Source organism: Colobus angolensis, unplaced genomic scaffold (genome assembly GCF_000951035.1).
Source record: "Colobus angolensis palliatus isolate OR3802 unplaced genomic scaffold, Cang.pa_1.0 Scaffold211, whole genome shotgun sequence".
In the NCBI taxonomy this organism is placed as follows: Eukaryota; Metazoa; Chordata; class Mammalia; order Primates; family Cercopithecidae; genus Colobus; species Colobus angolensis.
The window spans coordinates 1075818-1093777 of record NW_012115278.1 but is presented as its reverse complement, the minus strand read 5'-3'; the positions used below and the strand labels follow the sequence as shown (position 1 = coordinate 1093777).

Genomic DNA, 17960 nt, shown 5'->3' with positions numbered 1-17960 from the left:
GTTGGGCTGCTAGATTAAAAATCTAATAATGGGGATATCATGATACAGTTCAGTGAATTCATTTTAAAAGTGACTGAAAAATATGATACCATATAGCACAGGAACACATGGACATTTCTGATCTTAGATATAAGTATTATACTTTTGTTGTTCCTGTCCAAGTTTATAGATGTTTTCTACAAAGTATCAGTTGTATTATATAATGCTCACTCTATCTTTGAAAAAGAGTGGATTTTCTAAATCTTGAATACTGGATCCAAAGTTTCTTTCATTCAGAAGAGAATAGAGTGTTGGGCAAAGACCAGAACAAGAGAAATGTGGAGATACCCAGTAATAAGTGTGGATGTGAAGTCTTGAACTGGAAGAAATGGTACAGTAAAACTATACCATAAAATTATAGGTAGTGTCCAAAAAATTCCATCATGTAAAATTCAGAGTTGCTTTATTGTGAACTTGATGAAGTGACCATGGCCGACCAGTGCCTGTTACTAGTAAGAGTTGAGTCCTGCTGGGCCACTTAGAATATCCCTGTATGGACGGCACTGTCTGGCTGTGGTAGTTTCTTCCCACTTAAAAATTCATACAGACAACTCTGGGTCTTGGAACTTCTGGAAAACAGCAGCTATTCCAAAAATTTGGGGATTAGTGGTGGTGCCTGTAACATCAAGTCCAGGGAGGTCGAGCAGGGAAATACTGGAAACTCAGGTACTCGTCTTAACTTCCTGGTTTTCCAGATGAGGTTGCCATTTGTTGCTTTTCTTTTCTCCACAAAAGATTATTTTTAGTGTATCTATTTAAGAATGTAAGAGTGGCCAGAAGACAGAAACCAATTGTCAGTCACATTTTACCAGAATTTACATTTGTCACAGGTGTATTGTCGCAGAGTTTTATTGTATTTCTAGTATTAGGTATCCCTGTCATTGCTGCTTTTTTATCATCTTCAAGTAAAATTTAATGTCACCCAAAATTAAGGTAGTTAATGATACTATAGTATACTAGTAGAGAAAGTTGTCTGACACAACTAGGAAATGTGATTTTTACTTTAAAATGTATTTTAGTTTTAGAATGTCTAAATTTTAGTTTTAGAATTGTCTAAATTTGAGAATTCATAAAACTATAGTCCAGTGGAAAAAGTTATTTGACATCTCAGAAATTAAAAATTGCAGAGATTTTCTGTGTTTTTTTCTTTGTTACTATTTTTGTTTTTAATGTCAGATATGTTTATAGTGTTGGAGAAAGATTCTGCATTATTTAAGCAACTCGGGTGGTTTTCTAGCAGAGACAAAAGGGGGCATTAACTGCCTGAAGTCATTATTATTGCTTGCTTTCTGGTACCCTTTTTATTTCACTTACATAGTTTTGAGACACATGAATAATTAATACACTTAACGACTGATCATAAGGCAGCCAGCACCTTGCTTTACATAGTTTAGCAGAGTGATAGGGTATTTTATAAGAATGTGAGTGATGTTTTACGAAAGGTATGTTGAGGTCTGTCTATGACTATCCATTGTTAGAGCAGAACTGCAAATGCCAAAGCTGCATACTTTATGTTTGGCTTCTTGAGGTGAGATCCCTTCTGCTGTCTTCATCAAAAGCTATGTCTAGCCTTTAAAAGCAATGAAATTACACTGTAAGATTCATTCCAGGGTTCAAAAAATTGTCTACCTTCCTTATCTGTCTTTTGCTCAGAAGTCTACTCAGTCTTATTTTCCTCAATCCCCCCATTTTTTTCTCTAGTAAAGCAAGGCTAACAAACAGCAAAAGTTTAAGTACTTGGTGTATACTTTATTCTATTTTTTAAATGATATTCTAGAATTTTAAGGAAACCGCTTTTAAAGCTTTCTCAAGTGTTAGTATAAAATTAACTGTGCGCTCTTTAATTATGGTAACTTTTTTTTTTTTTAGCAAGTTCTGCTTAATTATATCAAAACTAGATAATACGGCGTGGCCTATTATAAATCAGGATTCACTAGATAGTATATGTACTTGAATATTGCCAGCCCACAAAAGCAGTTAACTTCAGAAATCATGTGTGTTAGGCAGTTTAATAAACTGTGAAAATAGAAAGAGATGATGCTCACTGAGAAGCTTCTTAGGGACTCTGAATGCTCCCACTAAGCAGATTTTACTCCTAACTTTCTTTCTCCCTTGCTTTCTCTTCTTCCTTTCCTTTTTTTTTTTTTTTTTTTTTTTTTAAAATACCAGAATGTGAAAACACTGGAAAAACCAGCATCAAAATAGGTCTTAGAAGTAAAATTGATAACCTGCGTAATTTTTTGAACTAAGTATTCACAGCAGGTGATGATTATGATAAAGCCACATATTTTAGTAACACATAGTAGAAGGTCTATGGTAGAAAGTGGTTTAAGATTATTCTCTCATATGAAAGCTCAAAAGTAGTGATGAGTTTTTCAAGACCTTATTTTCCAAGAATCTCTGCTTTTTAAGCCTCATTCTTATATATCACAGTGAACAAACTATTGGGCACTTATTGACTTGCTAATTTTGGAACTGTATAGCAGCATTGGGTAGAAAAGAAGAAATGAGAAGCTTTGTGGTAAGCTTAATATTGATAAATAAAATTATGGGATCTTAGGCTTTAAGAGCTAAAAGAAGAGTTCACTCCTTAGTTTAGAAATCAAGCCCAGAAAATAGTGACTTCGTATATGAGACTCTTGTATGTTTTCTGTTGAGGAGTGGTAACTTGAATTAATAATAATGGATTTTTTTAAAAAAGAAAAATATATTCATTGCTTTTGTATATTGTGATATTCAGACCAGACTAGCAGCTTTTTCCCTGAGGTTTTTAGAGAAATTGTCTTTGATGACAAGAGAAGAATTCATGTTTATAGTATTTTAATCTCTGATTGTAGGAAATGCTATAATTTTATTACTGCTAAGACAGAAAAATACCAACAGTTCATTGTAAGATGCTGTCATTTGTATGGTATAATCTGATTTCACAGATAATGTGAAGAAAGAACAGTGAATTTTGGAATCAATAGAATATAAATTGTCTCTTCACAAACACCTTAGAACTGCTTAAGAACACCCCCACCCTACCCGTTTAGCTTACTGCCATAGTTCCCCTAGGACTTACTTTCAGTATTTTTTTTGTTATTGTTCCTTAGAAAACAGTACTGTGATAAACATGAGCTTAGACTTCACCTTTCATTGAATGAAGACACTCCTAATGTGATGAGGTTTTTACATATTTACCCATTTGTGTGTTCTTTTACAAGTAGATAATTTCTCATTTTTCTTAGATGAAGCACTTCCAAGGATAGTATGTATTAAGATTTTTTAAATTACTTCTTAAACGAGAAGATAGAGGTTATAAGTTTATGGAAGAACATAGTATTGCCATCATGAGGTCTCCCAAACTGCCTTCACATCTGAATGGGAAAATTGTTCTTAAAAAAAAAAAAAATCCAGGGCCCTATCCTTTAAGAGGTTTAGATTAGAAGCTGTATTGTAGAGCCTACGAATCTGTACTTCTGGTAATACTCCACAGATATTTTGATAAAGCCAGACTCCAGTATTTGGGAAGATGGCTTTTGGTACGTCTTGGGTTGGGGTGTGTGTGCGTGTATGTTTATGTATGTATGTATGTGAGCATACATAGAGAAAGGAAGGCCATTTTGATATACAAGTATGTTTATGTCTTTTGGAAACTCAGATTTTTAAGAGGATCATGGGGGCAGCAAGCTTGGAATAGAGGATGATGGTGGTGTGAAACTTGGTTCCAATTAGTCAGGGAGTTCTAGAATTTCACATAAATACCTAAAAACCAAAAGGAATGGCTGAGATGTGGAATTGAATAGGGAAGTTCAAAAATAGAAATTAGCACAAATAAAGGTGATTCGCACAAATAAAAAGCCCCACTACCAGGAGGTTCTGCAAAATCCCCTCTGGAAGTCACTGGCCCTTTTTATCTGGTTTCTAATAGCCCAGTCTAACCCAACTTCCAGCATTTTCAGCTCCCAGCTTCCAGCATTGGTGAACACTCTTATTATTGAAACACGAACTTAATTCTTTTATTTATTCATTGACTCACAGAGCTTTAAAAATAAGATTATTCTGTGCTGCTCTAGGTATATTTAATTTTATCTTACACATACACTATATTGTGGTTAACATGTAATTTCCATTGTTCTTTCTTGTGATTTATTCTAATTGAAATAAAAAATGAAACCAAGAAATATTCTTAGTTTATGCCCTCAAAGTAATTTCTCAGAAACTGAATGAGAGAATGAAGCCTATATATACATAGATCCTCAGCATTATATAATAATTTAAGACAATGAAACATCAAACTTCTTAATATTACATGTGAAGAAAATGAAATCTAAAAGAGATTCTAGCCTACATAAATTAATGGCAGAATTGGAAGTAGAAGTCAGGATTCCAGGTCTAATGGACATACGTGATTATGTGATTTGGTATTACCCAAACATTTAAACTACATTTGAGATGTAACAGACTTTTCTTCATGTGTTTATAGTGAACATGAAAAAATTAATCTGGATAACCTAGAAATCTCAGGCAATAGTTTAAGCCTCAAGTTGACTGGAGTAGTTGAAGCTAGCCTTTCTTAGAAATCCCAGGCATTCTTAAGTGTTAGAGGTCTCTCTTATCTGAGTATTGCTTCTACTTAAATATTCATGCTATTAAATATTTTTTTAAAAAAATTATGAATAGATTTGATGTAATAGCTCAGAAAACTATAAGATTTTAAGTGAGGAGGTTTTCCTTTTGATTCCTGTAAGTCTAGTAACACCATATTTTGATATTAAGATGTCATCCTGCTAGGTATTCTGCAAATACTTTGATATCAGGTCAGATTTTTTTAAAAAATGAACTCCCTAGGATTTCATCATCATGGCCAATTAAAAAGTTCAGAAATTAAAAATCATTTTATCCAGCAACTGATGAAGTCAAGAGTCCTAAAGAAGAGGAAGTTACGCATTGAAGAGGTGGATATGATTATATCCAGGATATTTTTGTTATTTTTCCCCAGTAATCTCTGTCTCCTGCTAGTCTCCATATTAAATAAATACAACATATGCTGTACTTTTAAAAATACCTACAAATTCACATCTGTATACCAAATAAATTCAGGCATGAATGCACATTCTACTTTTTAGAATGTTCTGACATAGTCTTCCAAATTTCAGATATTCTAATGCATTTAAAACAACTTCTGACTTACAGTTTTATGGTGAGGTTTGTGTTTAAACAACAACAACATACAGTTTTAAATAACATAACTATTAGGGAAAGAATACACCTTTACAGTTTATTTGTTAAATCTTTTTTTCTTTTTCTTATTCTTTTTTTGAGACAGAGTCTGGCTCTGTCGCCCAGGCTGGAGTGCAGCGGCACGATCTTGGCTCACTGCAAGCTCCACCTCCCGGGTTCACGCCATTCTCCTGCCTCAGCCTCCCTAGTAGCTGGGACTACAGGCGCCACCACCTCGCCCGGCTAGTTTTTTTGTATTTTTAGCAGAGACGGGGTTTCACCGTGTTAGCCAGGATGGTCTCGATCTCCTGACCTCGTGATCCGCTCGCCTCGGCCTCCCAAAGTGCTGGGATTACAGACGTGAGCCACCGCGCCCAGCCATATCTTTTTTAACTTGAACAATGGATGGAGGTTATTTTTAAGAAAAAGAATTATCAGTGCAGCTATTTATGTAATAATGGCCTTTATCAAAATGGTTATTGCTAAATTTTATGTGTTAATTTAAAATAAAATAGTTTTAAAGGCTATTTATGTATTCTGTTTTTACTATTTTATTTTTTGAGACGGGGTCTTAACTCTGTCATCCAGGCTGGAGTACAGTGGTGTGATCTCGGCTGACTGCAGCCTTGACCCTCCCACCTCAGCCTCCAGAGTAGCTGGGATGACAGGCGCACGCCACCACTCCCCACTAATTTTTTTTTTTTTTTGAGTTTTTTTGTAGAAACAAGGTTTCGTCATGTTGCCCAGGCTGGTCTGAAACTGCTGGGCTCAAGCAGTCTGCCTGCGTTGGTCTCCCAAAGTGGTGGGATTACAGGAGTGAGCCACGGCACCCAGCCTTTATTCTTAAGTGGCACAGTATTTTATGAAGTCAGTTATGTGTACCAGAATGGTAATCTAAAATAGGTAATAACAAAATTTTTGTCTACAGAATTCAGTTACCAACTACTTTTCAAATTACTCTTTTTACATATTTATATTTGAACACATTCTGACTCTGAAAAATGTATTTGTTGTAAAAAATGGAAAAATATGGAAAAGAATAAGGAAAATAAAAATCACTCATAATCCTAAAAACAAAAATTATTGGTCATCATTGAAGAGAGTTTTAGAACCAATAAAATAACAGCAACAACAGCTAGTACTTTTAAACACTAAATTTATGCAGGGAATCTAAGCAGTTCATACATTAATTTATTGCTATATTATTAGGCTTATTTTACAGATGAAATAGGTAAAGTTGTATGTTTACATTTACAATAGGACATATTGCATTGCATTACATTCTTTTGGCACCAAGGTGGGGAGCATAGAATAGAGATCAGTGGAAGTGGACAGGCATGTAATATCTTATGGATAATAAAGATAAATTTGCTTCAGTTGTCATTTGACATGTCTTAAGTAGAGCTGAGACTAGGTAGAACACAGGGCCTCTCAATCCTGTAGAAATTCACCACCACGTCCTTTGAAAGGTTTTACATTGATAAGGAGGAGTCAGCTCTCATCTATGAATGTTAGTGGGGAAAAGCTATAGAATGCATAGTCTAAATACCAGATAATCTTTTTTCTTTTCCACTTTGGAATACATTATATTTGATAAAAGCAAGTATACCTTTGGATGTAAAGGTAAATATAAACACTGACTTACAGCTTTAACACCTAGCCAGTTGGGAACTGGCATAAGGAAACTCAGAATGGATTACATGGCAATATGGAATGTTGGCCTGGTCCCACATTTGAGCTAAGATGTTAATTCTAATTTTAGTCTCCTCAGAATTCTATATACTCCATAGCTTGAAACAGGTTTCCAACTGGAACTATGTTTTTTTTCCCCAAGGTTATTTTCACATCTACATTTGTTTGACTCTAGATCTTGGAACTAGTCTGTATCAAGTTCCTTTGGGGACACAAAATTGCAAATCTTTTGTTCAAAGAGCAAAATTGTTTTAAAAGGTAACACTCTTTCTCATGTATTAGTAATAAGCCTTCACAACTTATAGTATGTTGAGGAAACTGAGGCTTAATTGAATCGCTTGCTAAAGTTTAAAGGTTAAAAGTTATGGTAAGTGAGAGTTGGGAGTAGTAAGGTGTATTCTGACTGACTCTTGATCTTTCCACAACAAGTCTCAAACTGTGTGGCCTAAAAATGATTTTGTAAATATTAGAGATCGGTGTTGAACAAGAGCAGACATTATTTAAATCTAAAGACTGAATTCACAGAATGGGACCCTAAAGTTGAAGATACCCAGAAGATAATTTCAGCTAGTTTTGTCAAACTCTTTGACTGCAATCCCTAGTATTTTACATAGCATCCCAGTACATGCATATCTGTCTGACATCTAATTAAAACAAAAGTTTCACAAAACAGTAGGTGTCCATTACTTTGTGGAATGCATTCTGATTTTCCCATTGCTGATTGCAAACCACTAAATGGATTAGACTACCCACTAATGAGTTGCAGGTGACAAATTTGAAAAAAACAATGCTCTAGGGCAACCTGACCTGATGCGTTAATTTATGAGATTTTATTTTTTATAGACAGACTAGATTGTCCAAATGAGTGTTATTACCTTAACTACTATTGCGCTGTATTACAGTTGTTTCAATGATTATTGCATTTTTCAAAACCATTTTTAAAACTCTGTTTGGAATAGTTGGAATAACCTGAACACATTTGATATCCTGTTTTGGTAAATTTTCATCTCCAAGATTAAAATTTTTTAAGCAGCCAACAGGTGTTTGAAGGCAAGTTAGGAGATATGATGGATACTGGATACAGTATCCATCCGTGTACTAGATACAGTATCCGTCCGTGTACTGGATACAGTCATACTGTTAGTAAATTTTAGATACATAAAATAAAATGCAGTATAAACAGTTAATATTGGAATCTGGTGTTGATTTTGTGATTAATCTCAATGAGGTTAATTACTGCATATTCATAATTCTGTCGGTACACAAGAATATTTGGTAAAAGATTTATAGTTGAGAAAATGCTAGATACTAAAGTTTGATAACTTACAATTTAAGAGTAAGGGCTGGGTGCGATGGCTCACGCCTGTAATCCCAGCACTTTGGGAGGCCAAGGTGGGAGGATCATAAGGTCAGGAGTTCGAGACCAGCCTGACCAACATGGTGAAACCCCGTCTCTACTAAAAATAAAAAATGTAGCCGGGCGTAGTGGCACCTGCCTGTAATCCCAGCTACTCAGGAGGCTGAGGCAGGAGAATCACTTGAACCCAGGAGGCGGAGGTTGCAGTGAGCTGAGATCACGCCACTGCACTCCAGCCTGGGTGACAGAGTGAGACTTCATCCCAAAAAAATTAAAAATAAAAAAGTAAGGACATGAGTAAGGTTAGGTCTCACCTGCTTTTAAGGAAATGTGAATATAAGATGGGTTCTAACCCATTAAAAGGTGGTAATTTGTACTAAGTCCTATTGTGAGAGATCATAAACTGCTTTACTATTCAATGTACTTTTCTTAATTGAAATATTTTACTGATGACTTAGTAGATATTAAGACTTAACTCGAGTTTCTATTCTAATAAAAATAAAGGACTACTAATGAACAGTTTTGAGGTCAGACCTCTACTCCATTGTTTTTGCTGAAAGTATTTAGCTGCTTTTCCATGTCCTAACTGTGTAGTCCAGACTTGTTAACACACAAGTAATAAAATCTTAATTAACTGTATGTTAATTTTGTAATAAATCAGTAAAGTTCATAAGCTTTTTACTATGCTGGTATCTTTTGTGTCTTTTTCATTATCACTAAGACTGAATCTTTGTCTTCACTGGCTTTTTATCAGTTTGCTTTCTGTTTCCATTGACATACAAAAAGTCAAAAATTTGTATTTGTTTCCTAACCCTACTCCTTGTTTTTATTTTGCCTTTTTCTTGATACTAGCAGTCATCTTCTTTTCATGTTTGTCTTTTCAATCACTAGCTAGAGATGATCGCTATGGAAAATCCTGCAGACTTGAAGAAGCAGTTGTATGTGGAATTTGAAGGAGAACAAGGAGTTGATGAAGGAGGTGTTTCCAAAGAATTTTTTCAGCTGGTTGTGGAGGAAATCTTCAATCCAGATATTGGTAAATACTTTAGTAATGTGATTATGGTGTCATATGGTCTTTTTGAGTTAGTTATTTGTTTATCTTAGTTGATAAATATTCTCAGCTATGAAGAGCAGCAAAAGAAGGATTTGGTATGGATTACCCAGAATCACACATCATGACTGAATTTGTAGGTTTTAGGGACTGATTTGTATCGCTAATTTATTCAAATTCTTCTATTTCTTAGAAGGAATATTCTAATGAAGGAAATTATCTCTTTAGTAAATTGAATCGAAAGCACTTTAGAATGGTACATTGGAACAGTTGGAGGGATTTCTTTGCTTTTTGTTGTCTAAAACCATCATCAGACTCACGGTTTTCCTGACCTGTGAACTTCAAAGAACAATGGTTTGAAGAGTGTTGAGAGACTGTCTCACAAGTATGTCATGCTCAAAGTTAAGAAACACTAGCTGATATCACATAAAGGTTTATTTGCTATAGGATTTATTGGGGCTTAATATAGGTAATGTTTCCCCCAAACTTTTTGAACTCCAGAACTCTTTTTCTGCCCTACCAGAAGAGGAGTTGTTGAACACAGTTTGGGAAAGGCTGATGGGATATGGACATTTGAAAGTGAAGGATCGGAATTTTAGTTTTTGCCCTTTTGTGATAAAGTAGAACAGGGAAAAGATGCAGTCTTTTAGGTAGTCTACTTAACTGCATAATTCTGAACTGGTTCAGTTTCTACTGTAAATACAACCACTTAGTAACTGAACTTTCTTACATTTAAAATTGAGTACATGACAATTATAGGAAAAGGTTTCCACTGAAGGTACCATCAGAATTGTGAGGAGTATGCATAGAATAATGTGTTTCATTTCCCTTCAGCTTTGAGATTTGAACTGTTATAGCCTGTTGATGCTAACTGAGTTGACCTTTCTGTTACTGTTCTTAGTCACACACACCCCCGCCCTTATCTATAGTCTAGCTAGTGTTTTATTAATAACTAAAAAGCTATGTCATTTGTATGTAGTTTGTTCTAAGTAAATCAAAGATACATAAGACCGTGCCCTTTTTGAGATACAAAATTACAAACTTCATAAGGTTCTTAAATTTGGTAAACCTTAACTTTAGCTTTTGATGTATCTAGAAATGTTAAACCTTAGCTATAAAGCATACTGCATTATATGCAGAAATACTTCTAAGAAAAAACATAGATTAAGCAGTTGCAGTAAGGTAACTGAAGTGATGGCAGTAGAAGTATCAAAAAGGAATATTTTACAGGAGGTTATGGTGCTTTTCTCCCTGGAACATGAGAAAATGTGCCTAAAATGGAACTTCAAAGTTATATTCTGATTAACTTACAGCTTATAACTCTTGGTTCCAAGGAAGGGCATTTGTGACATTTTATCAAAGTCATTAATTTTTTAGACACACTATTGCCAACTTGAACAAATTTATTAATTGTAATTACTTGTCAGCTGTTCTTGATCCTGTTAATACCATATTTATAACTGAAAGCATTTCCATGGATATTGTAACTTGGCCTGTAAAAAATGTTTAGATAGAAACCATGAAACTCAAATATGAATTGTTTAATTTTCAAACCATTTTGCATTCAGAAAATGTCCTAGGCTTAATTCATACGTCTAGTGATCGAGGAAACATGTTAAAGCTCTGTATTTTTAAACTTAAAGTGATAATAACATTTTCAAAGATTTTAAAATTCTTAAAAACTGTCGTTAAAATACTTACACACTGTATAATTTGATTTCTGATTTCGAAGCTCCACTTTTCTATTGGAAATTACAGATTTTTTTTCAGACTTAATTCTTAAGATGTTTTCACTGTTTCACAGTAGAAACTAAACATTTAGTAAAACGAAAAAATTCTAAATTCTAAATTAAAATTTCTTTTCCTTAGTCATTTAAAAGGGAAGAAATCAATTTTTAGTAGTACTCATTCAGATAAAACCAAATATTCCAATTTTTCTTTTTTTAAGTCTTATTTTTTGGTGGAGGGAGGCAGGATCTGGCTCTGATGCCCAGGCTGGAGTGTAGTGGCTCTATCTCGGCTCACTGCAACCTCCACCTCCCAGGCTCAAGACTCAAACCATCCTCATGCATCAACCTCTCAGGTAGCTGAGACTACGGGCGCATGCTACCACACCCAGCTTATTTTTGTGTTTTTATAGAGATGGGGTTTCGCCATCTTGCCCAGGCTGATCTTGAACTCCTGAGCTCAAGTGATCTGCCTGCCTCAATATCCCCAAAGTGCTGGGATTACAGGTGTGAACTACCACACCCGGCCCCAATTTTCCAATGAGTGATATAAAAAAGGCCTCTACGCAGACGCCTGTAGTCCCAACTACTCCGGAGGCTGAGGCCGGAGAATGGCATGAACCCGGGAGGTGGAGCTTGCAGTAAGCCGAGTTCGCACCACTGCACTCCAACCTGGGCGACAGAGTGAGACTCTGTCTCAAAAAAAAAAAAAAAAAAAAAAATGGCCTCAATGCTTGAGGATTGCATAGTGAAGACCATGTGAAATTGAAAGACTACTAAACTACTTTTCTTTTACATATTAGCCCGTAATTAATGTGTATTAAATAGCTTTGTTTATCTAAGTTCATCAGATTTATCCAAGTTTATGTATTTCAGATCATTTGATTTTATTAGTAAAATGCTAGAAAAATTTCATGGCACCATTGTCTGATTTTGAAAAAACAAACCTTACCTTACTGTGATTAAAAATTGTTTTTTAGGCCAGGCGTGGTGGCTCACGCCTGTAATCCCAGCACTTTGGGAGGCTGAGGCGGGCAGATCACGAGGTCAAGAGATGGAGACCATCCTGGCAAACATGGTGAAACCCCTTCTGTACTAAAAATAAAAAATTAGCTGGGCGTGGTGACGCACGCCTGTAGTCTCAGCTACTCAGGAGGCTGAGGCAGGAGAATCTCTTGAACCTAGGAGGCGGAGGTTGCAGTAAGCTGAAATCGTGCCACTCCAGTCCAGCCTGGGCGACATAGCAAGATTCCATCTCAAGAAAAAAAATAAATTGTTTTCAAAAATAGTACGTGTAGTACAAATATAAGTAATTATATTTTTATAAATGAAACACTTTAAAAATATAGCCATTTTTTGGTTTTTTTATGTTTATTTTTCAGCTATGGGTGGATAAAGTATGAATATAACTTTTCTTATGTTACAGTAGAAAATTAGAAAGCTTGAATTTAATGAACGTATTTTTGTACCCGATGCCACCAAATTACTTACTACTTTATTCCTTTGGCTTCATAAAATTACTTATCACTATTCACCCCAATTTATAATAGTTAGATATATGTGGACATTGTTTCTCAAGTGCTAATATAATAGAAATCAATGTTGCATGCCTAGTTACATGTATTTTAAATGTTTTATATGCATAATTATTTTAAATTTACATTTGTGTTATTACTTAATAAAATACAAAAGTAATGTATTTTTAAAAATCATTTCTTACAGGTATGTTCACATACGATGAATCTACAAAATTGTTTTGGTTTAATCCATCTTCTTTTGAAACTGAGGGTCAGTTTACTCTGATTGGCATAGTACTGGGTCTGGCTATTTACAATAACTGTATACTGGATGTACATTTTCCCATGGTTGTCTACAGAAAGCTAATGGGGAAAAAAGGAACTTTTCGTGACTTGGGAGACTCTCACCCAGTAAGTTGTCATTTTTTAATTCAGTCTCTTAGATTTTATTTAAATGCAAAAATACAATTTAATTTGTATCAAAATTTTAAAGTTTTTGTTTAGAATCTTTGTTGATACTTTTATCAATAAGATAAAAATGTTTTAATCTGACCGAAGTACCACAAAACTTAAAAACTCAAAGGGGGACATTTTTATGTATTGCTGTCAGCACAAAGCTTTTTTAAGATTGATTCCATAGAGAAGTGTTTCTAAACATTTTGTTTGTGTTTTAGTGAAATCTTAAGAGATAGGTAAAATCAGAGCAGCCCTGGCTAAGGGTCTTGGTAGCTACAATGAATGTGCCTGCTGCCACCCCCACCCCCACCTTGAGACACCACAGAATTTCTCATAGAGCACAGTGTGAAATCCGTTGCTAAATTGGTGGTATGGGGTTTCTCAGCAGAGAATGGAACATCACAGTGACTGACAGTCTTTCTTTTATAGGTTGGAAACTATTTGGGGGACTGGAAGGATACTGTCTACACTTTTTACAATTTTTATTGATAAGATTTTTGTTGTCTTCTAAGAAGAGTGATACAAATTATTTGTTGTATTTTGTAGTTCTATGGTGGCCTCAATTTACCATTTCTGGTTGCTAGGTTCTATATCAGAGTTTAAAAGATTTATTGGAGTATGAAGGGAATGTGGAAGACGACATGATGATCACTTTCCAGATATCACAGACAGATCTTTTTGGTAACCCAATGATGTATGATCTAAAGGAAAATGGTGATAAAATTCCAATTACAAATGAAAACAGGAAGGTAATAAATGTTTTTATGTCATGTTTTGTCTCTTCATTAACAATTTCAAAGCATGTATGCTTATAATTTTTAAAGAAGTATCTAATACAGTCTGTACAAAAAACACACACACACAAATCAAGTAACCAAGTTTATGTAAATGCTAGAGTCCAGTTTTCTAAATCTTGAATATAAGTTGGTATGAAAGCACACAGTCAGGCACTAAAGCCCCTTTTAGAGAGAGGACATGAACCAGGAGATAGTTAATGGCTCAGTGTGGTTGTAGGATAAAGCAAGAAGCAGGGTGTTTCCTGTATTGAGGTGTAGGCAGGAACCTCGTGATTACGGTCTTTATCACAGAACAAATAAAAATTACATTTAATTTACACATGTATATCCTGTTTGTGATATAAATACATTTCTGAAAAGTATTCTTTACATTAGATTTGGGTTTCTGTTGACTAAAATGTGTTCATCTGGAATGGGAATAACCCAGAACATAACAAGGAAAAAATTATGACAAATATATAGTATACCTTTAAGAAACATACTTATATTGATACAATTTTTTGATTAAATATTATGCACACTAAGGGTACAAAGCACATTTTCCTTTTATGATTTGATACAGTAGTTGATGTGTCAGTCAGTAGTTCCACATTTTCGCTGAACTGGATACAGTAGGCAGCTTACCAAATATTCTGTGGTAGAAAACGCGGGACTTCCTAGTTTGCTTAAATCAAATACATTATACTCTCTTAAAACGGTGGCATTTATAAATAGATGGGTACATGGTTTAAATGTGTCTGTCTGCATACCTAGTTGAGAGAACCTAAAGAATTTTCTGTGTCTCCAGCATTAGTTCTGTTTAATACATTACCAAAATTGACATTTATATGTATGACACTTTTATGTATATGGCCTTTTCATAGTTTAATATTGGCCATAACAGAGAATTGTGAAATTGTAAGAAGTAGTTTACTTTGTAGGTGTAAAATTGAATTTTTAAGAATATTCTTGAATGTTTTTTTCTTGGAAAAATTAAAAAGCTATGCAGCCCAATAACTTGTGTTTTGTTTGCATAGCATATTATAAGAAGTTCTTGTGATTAATGTTTTCTACAGGAATTTGTCAATCTTTATTCTGACTACATTCTCAATAAATCAGTAGAAAAACAGTTCAAGGCTTTTCGGAGAGGTTTTCATATGGTGACCAATGAATCTCCCTTAAAGTACTTATTCAGACCAGAAGAAATTGAATTGCTTATATGTGGAAGCCGGGTAAGAAAGCAGGTGTCTGCAGAAAGTCATGTATCAATTTATTGTTTGTAATGATACAGTAGTATAGCAGATACTAAGACATATTTTCTTAAATTTGCAGAATCTAGATTTCCAAGCATTAGAAGAAACTACAGAATATGATGGTGGCTATACCAGGGACTCTGTTCTGATTAGGTGAGGTGCTTAATTCTTCGAAGGAAGATTTGATTCACCAAAGGGGTGTGTGATTTTGCTTCAGACCTTTATCTCTAGGCAGTAATTCCCAAATAAGAAAACTCACAAATTGTTATCTATATACTTAGATTTGTGTTTGTAATATAATCACCATTTTCCAGAGCTAATCTTGTGATTGATTTCATGAATGAAGTGTTGTTATATATAAGTCTCATGTGTTCTCCTGCATTTGGGGTATGGATTATCTAGTATTTCTCACTGGCTAAGAGTATGCTTACTGCTGGTTAGAAGATAATTCAAATAAGGCTACCACTTCTGCATATTTTTCGTTTCTCTTGAACTCTGCATTTGTGAACTACATGGCTACCCAGGACCAAGCACCTTTTGAGTGAAATGGTACAGTCTTTTATTTAATTCTTAAGATAATATGTCCAGATACATAGTAATATTTCCATTTTACACCTTAAGAAACTGAGCCCTAAATTCTCACAGAAAGATGTAGAGGCTCCCAATTCTATCTGCTTTTAAGCACATGCCCTTACTACTGTACTGTCTACTTCTGTGTGCTATGCCATCCAATTCTGAAAGGCATAGGCTTCCCCATCACCTACTGAGACAGGTTCAAGAGACAAAAATACCCTTTTGGCAGCCACTGATTGCAGTGAGAAGGCATGCAAACAGGTACCTTCCTGGAAGTTGTCTCCCAAGGCTATTGCTCTAAGACTCAAGTATGTAAACGCTAGAATGAATATCAACTCTAGCAGTAAATGTTATTTTTATATTACAGTTGACCCTTGAACGATGCAGCTGTGAACTTCATGGGTCCCCTAACATGCAGATTTTTTTTCTCAACTAAGGGCCGATCCAGTATTGGTGGGACTCAGAACCTGCATATACAGAGGGCTGACTTTCATACACACCAGTTCCGCAGGGCCAACTGCAGAACTTGAGTGTGCATGGATTTTGGTATACACAAGCGGTCCGGGAACCAATCCCCGTCACGTATACCAAGAGATGGCTGTATGTTACGTTATATTCATTTGTTCTCTTATTTTATAAGGTTCTTCATTGTAGTTTGTGGGAATTCACCACTATTTCTTCTTTTTGGTGCACCTTTGGTCATTTCTGGCAGCAGTGGTGAATGTATTTACTCTTAGCAACCTCTATGCTGCTACCTATTCAGAGTTTCAAAGGTGATTCATTAAAGGGCACAAGGAGTATAACAGCAATATCTCTGTAATATGATTGATCATAGATAAAATTTCTAATAGTTATAAAGTCATATCTTGATGCATCTCTGAATAGTTGAACATATCTTGTGCTATTCTTTATAAAGAAATTATCTTTGAAATTAAAGTCTTAATTTTATTTCTAGCTTTTTATAACAACATAATCCCTACTTGGTGTGTATCTTAAGATCATTTTTAAATATATGATTTGAAGGGCAAGCTAGTGTTATGTGAAAAATGACAGATAAAGTAGCTTCCAACTCATCATCAGAGTTGATGATATTCTAAACCTTTTCTAACTAAATTCAGCTTCTTAATTTTCTCAATATAAATATGATGAAAATATTAATTCATTAAATAGTCTACAAGTATTCAGTAGTTGAAGACTTAAAATAGTGCTTGTAATAACAGGAGAAAAAGGACAATACAGGTATATCTCACTTTATTGCACTTTGCAGATACTGAGTTATTTTGGTGGCAACCCTGCATCAAGCAGGTCTGCCAGCACCATTTTTCCATGAAAATGTGCTCACTTCATTAGCATTTTTAGCAATGATTTTAAATTAAGATAATGTACTTATTTTTAGGCAATGCTATTACACACTTGACTACAGTTGAGTGTAAACATAACTTCCATAAGCACTGGGAAACAAAAAAATTTGTGTGACTCACTTTACTGCCATAATCACTTTATTTGCCATGGTCTAAAACTGAACTGGCAGTATCTCTGGGGTACGCCTGTGTTGATATTATTGTATGCAGAATTCATAAAAATAACAGTGAGGCTGCTTAATATATTTCAACTAAAAATTGCCAGCACAATTAATATGTAAACCACTAGAAATAAGATTTTGTTAATTTTTTTTTTTTTTTGAAACAGTCTTGCTCTGTCATTCAGGCTGGAATACAGTTTGGTGTGGTCTCAGCTCATTGCAACCTCCGCTTCCCGGGTTCAGGTGATTCTCCTGCCTCAGTCTCCTGAGTAGCTAGGGTTACAGATGCACACCACTATGCCTGGCTAATGTTTGTATTTTTAGTAGAGATAGGGTTTTGCCATGTTGGCCAGGCTGGTCTCAAACTCCTGACCTCAGGTGATCCGCCTGCCTTGGCCTCCCACAGTGCTGGGATTACAGGCGTGAGCCACCGTGCCTAGCAAAATCAACTAATCTGAGTCAAACCTTTGAAACAAAAATAACCAATCCAAAAAACGTGCAGTCCCTGCCCCTAAGTTTGAAAAAGTGTCAAGGAGGGACATTTGGAACGATGTCTCTAAGCAGTCAATAAGAAATGAAATCAGGGAGAGCTCTTTCAGCAACTGAAAAATACATGCAAAAAAGCCTGAGGCGGACAGATCACCTGAAGCCAGGAGGTTGAGATTAGCCTGGCCAACATGGTGAAACCCCGTCTCTACTAAATATACAAAAATGAGCTGGGTGTGGTGGCAGCCACCTGTAATCCCAGCTCCTCGGGAGGCTGAGGCAGGAGAATCTCTTGAACCTAGGAGG

The 17960-nt window shown here is 35.2% G+C and overlaps 1 protein-coding gene across 4 annotated transcripts in view; it reads left to right on the top strand.

Moving 5' to 3' along the window:
* UBE3A (ubiquitin protein ligase E3A) overlaps nucleotides 1–17960 on the top strand; it is a 100000-nt gene that overhangs the window by 67757 nt on the left and 14283 nt on the right. For all 4 annotated transcript variants that reach the window (XM_011942869.1, XM_011942868.1, XM_011942870.1 and 1 more), the window contains 5 exons: nucleotides 9185–9329; nucleotides 12794–12999; nucleotides 13629–13793; nucleotides 14897–15052; nucleotides 15153–15226. In XM_011942869.1, the coding sequence (XP_011798259.1) occupies nucleotides 9185–9329; nucleotides 12794–12999; nucleotides 13629–13793; nucleotides 14897–15052; nucleotides 15153–15226 (746 nt within the window). The remainder of the gene's footprint in view (nucleotides 1–9184; nucleotides 9330–12793; nucleotides 13000–13628; nucleotides 13794–14896; nucleotides 15053–15152; nucleotides 15227–17960) is intronic.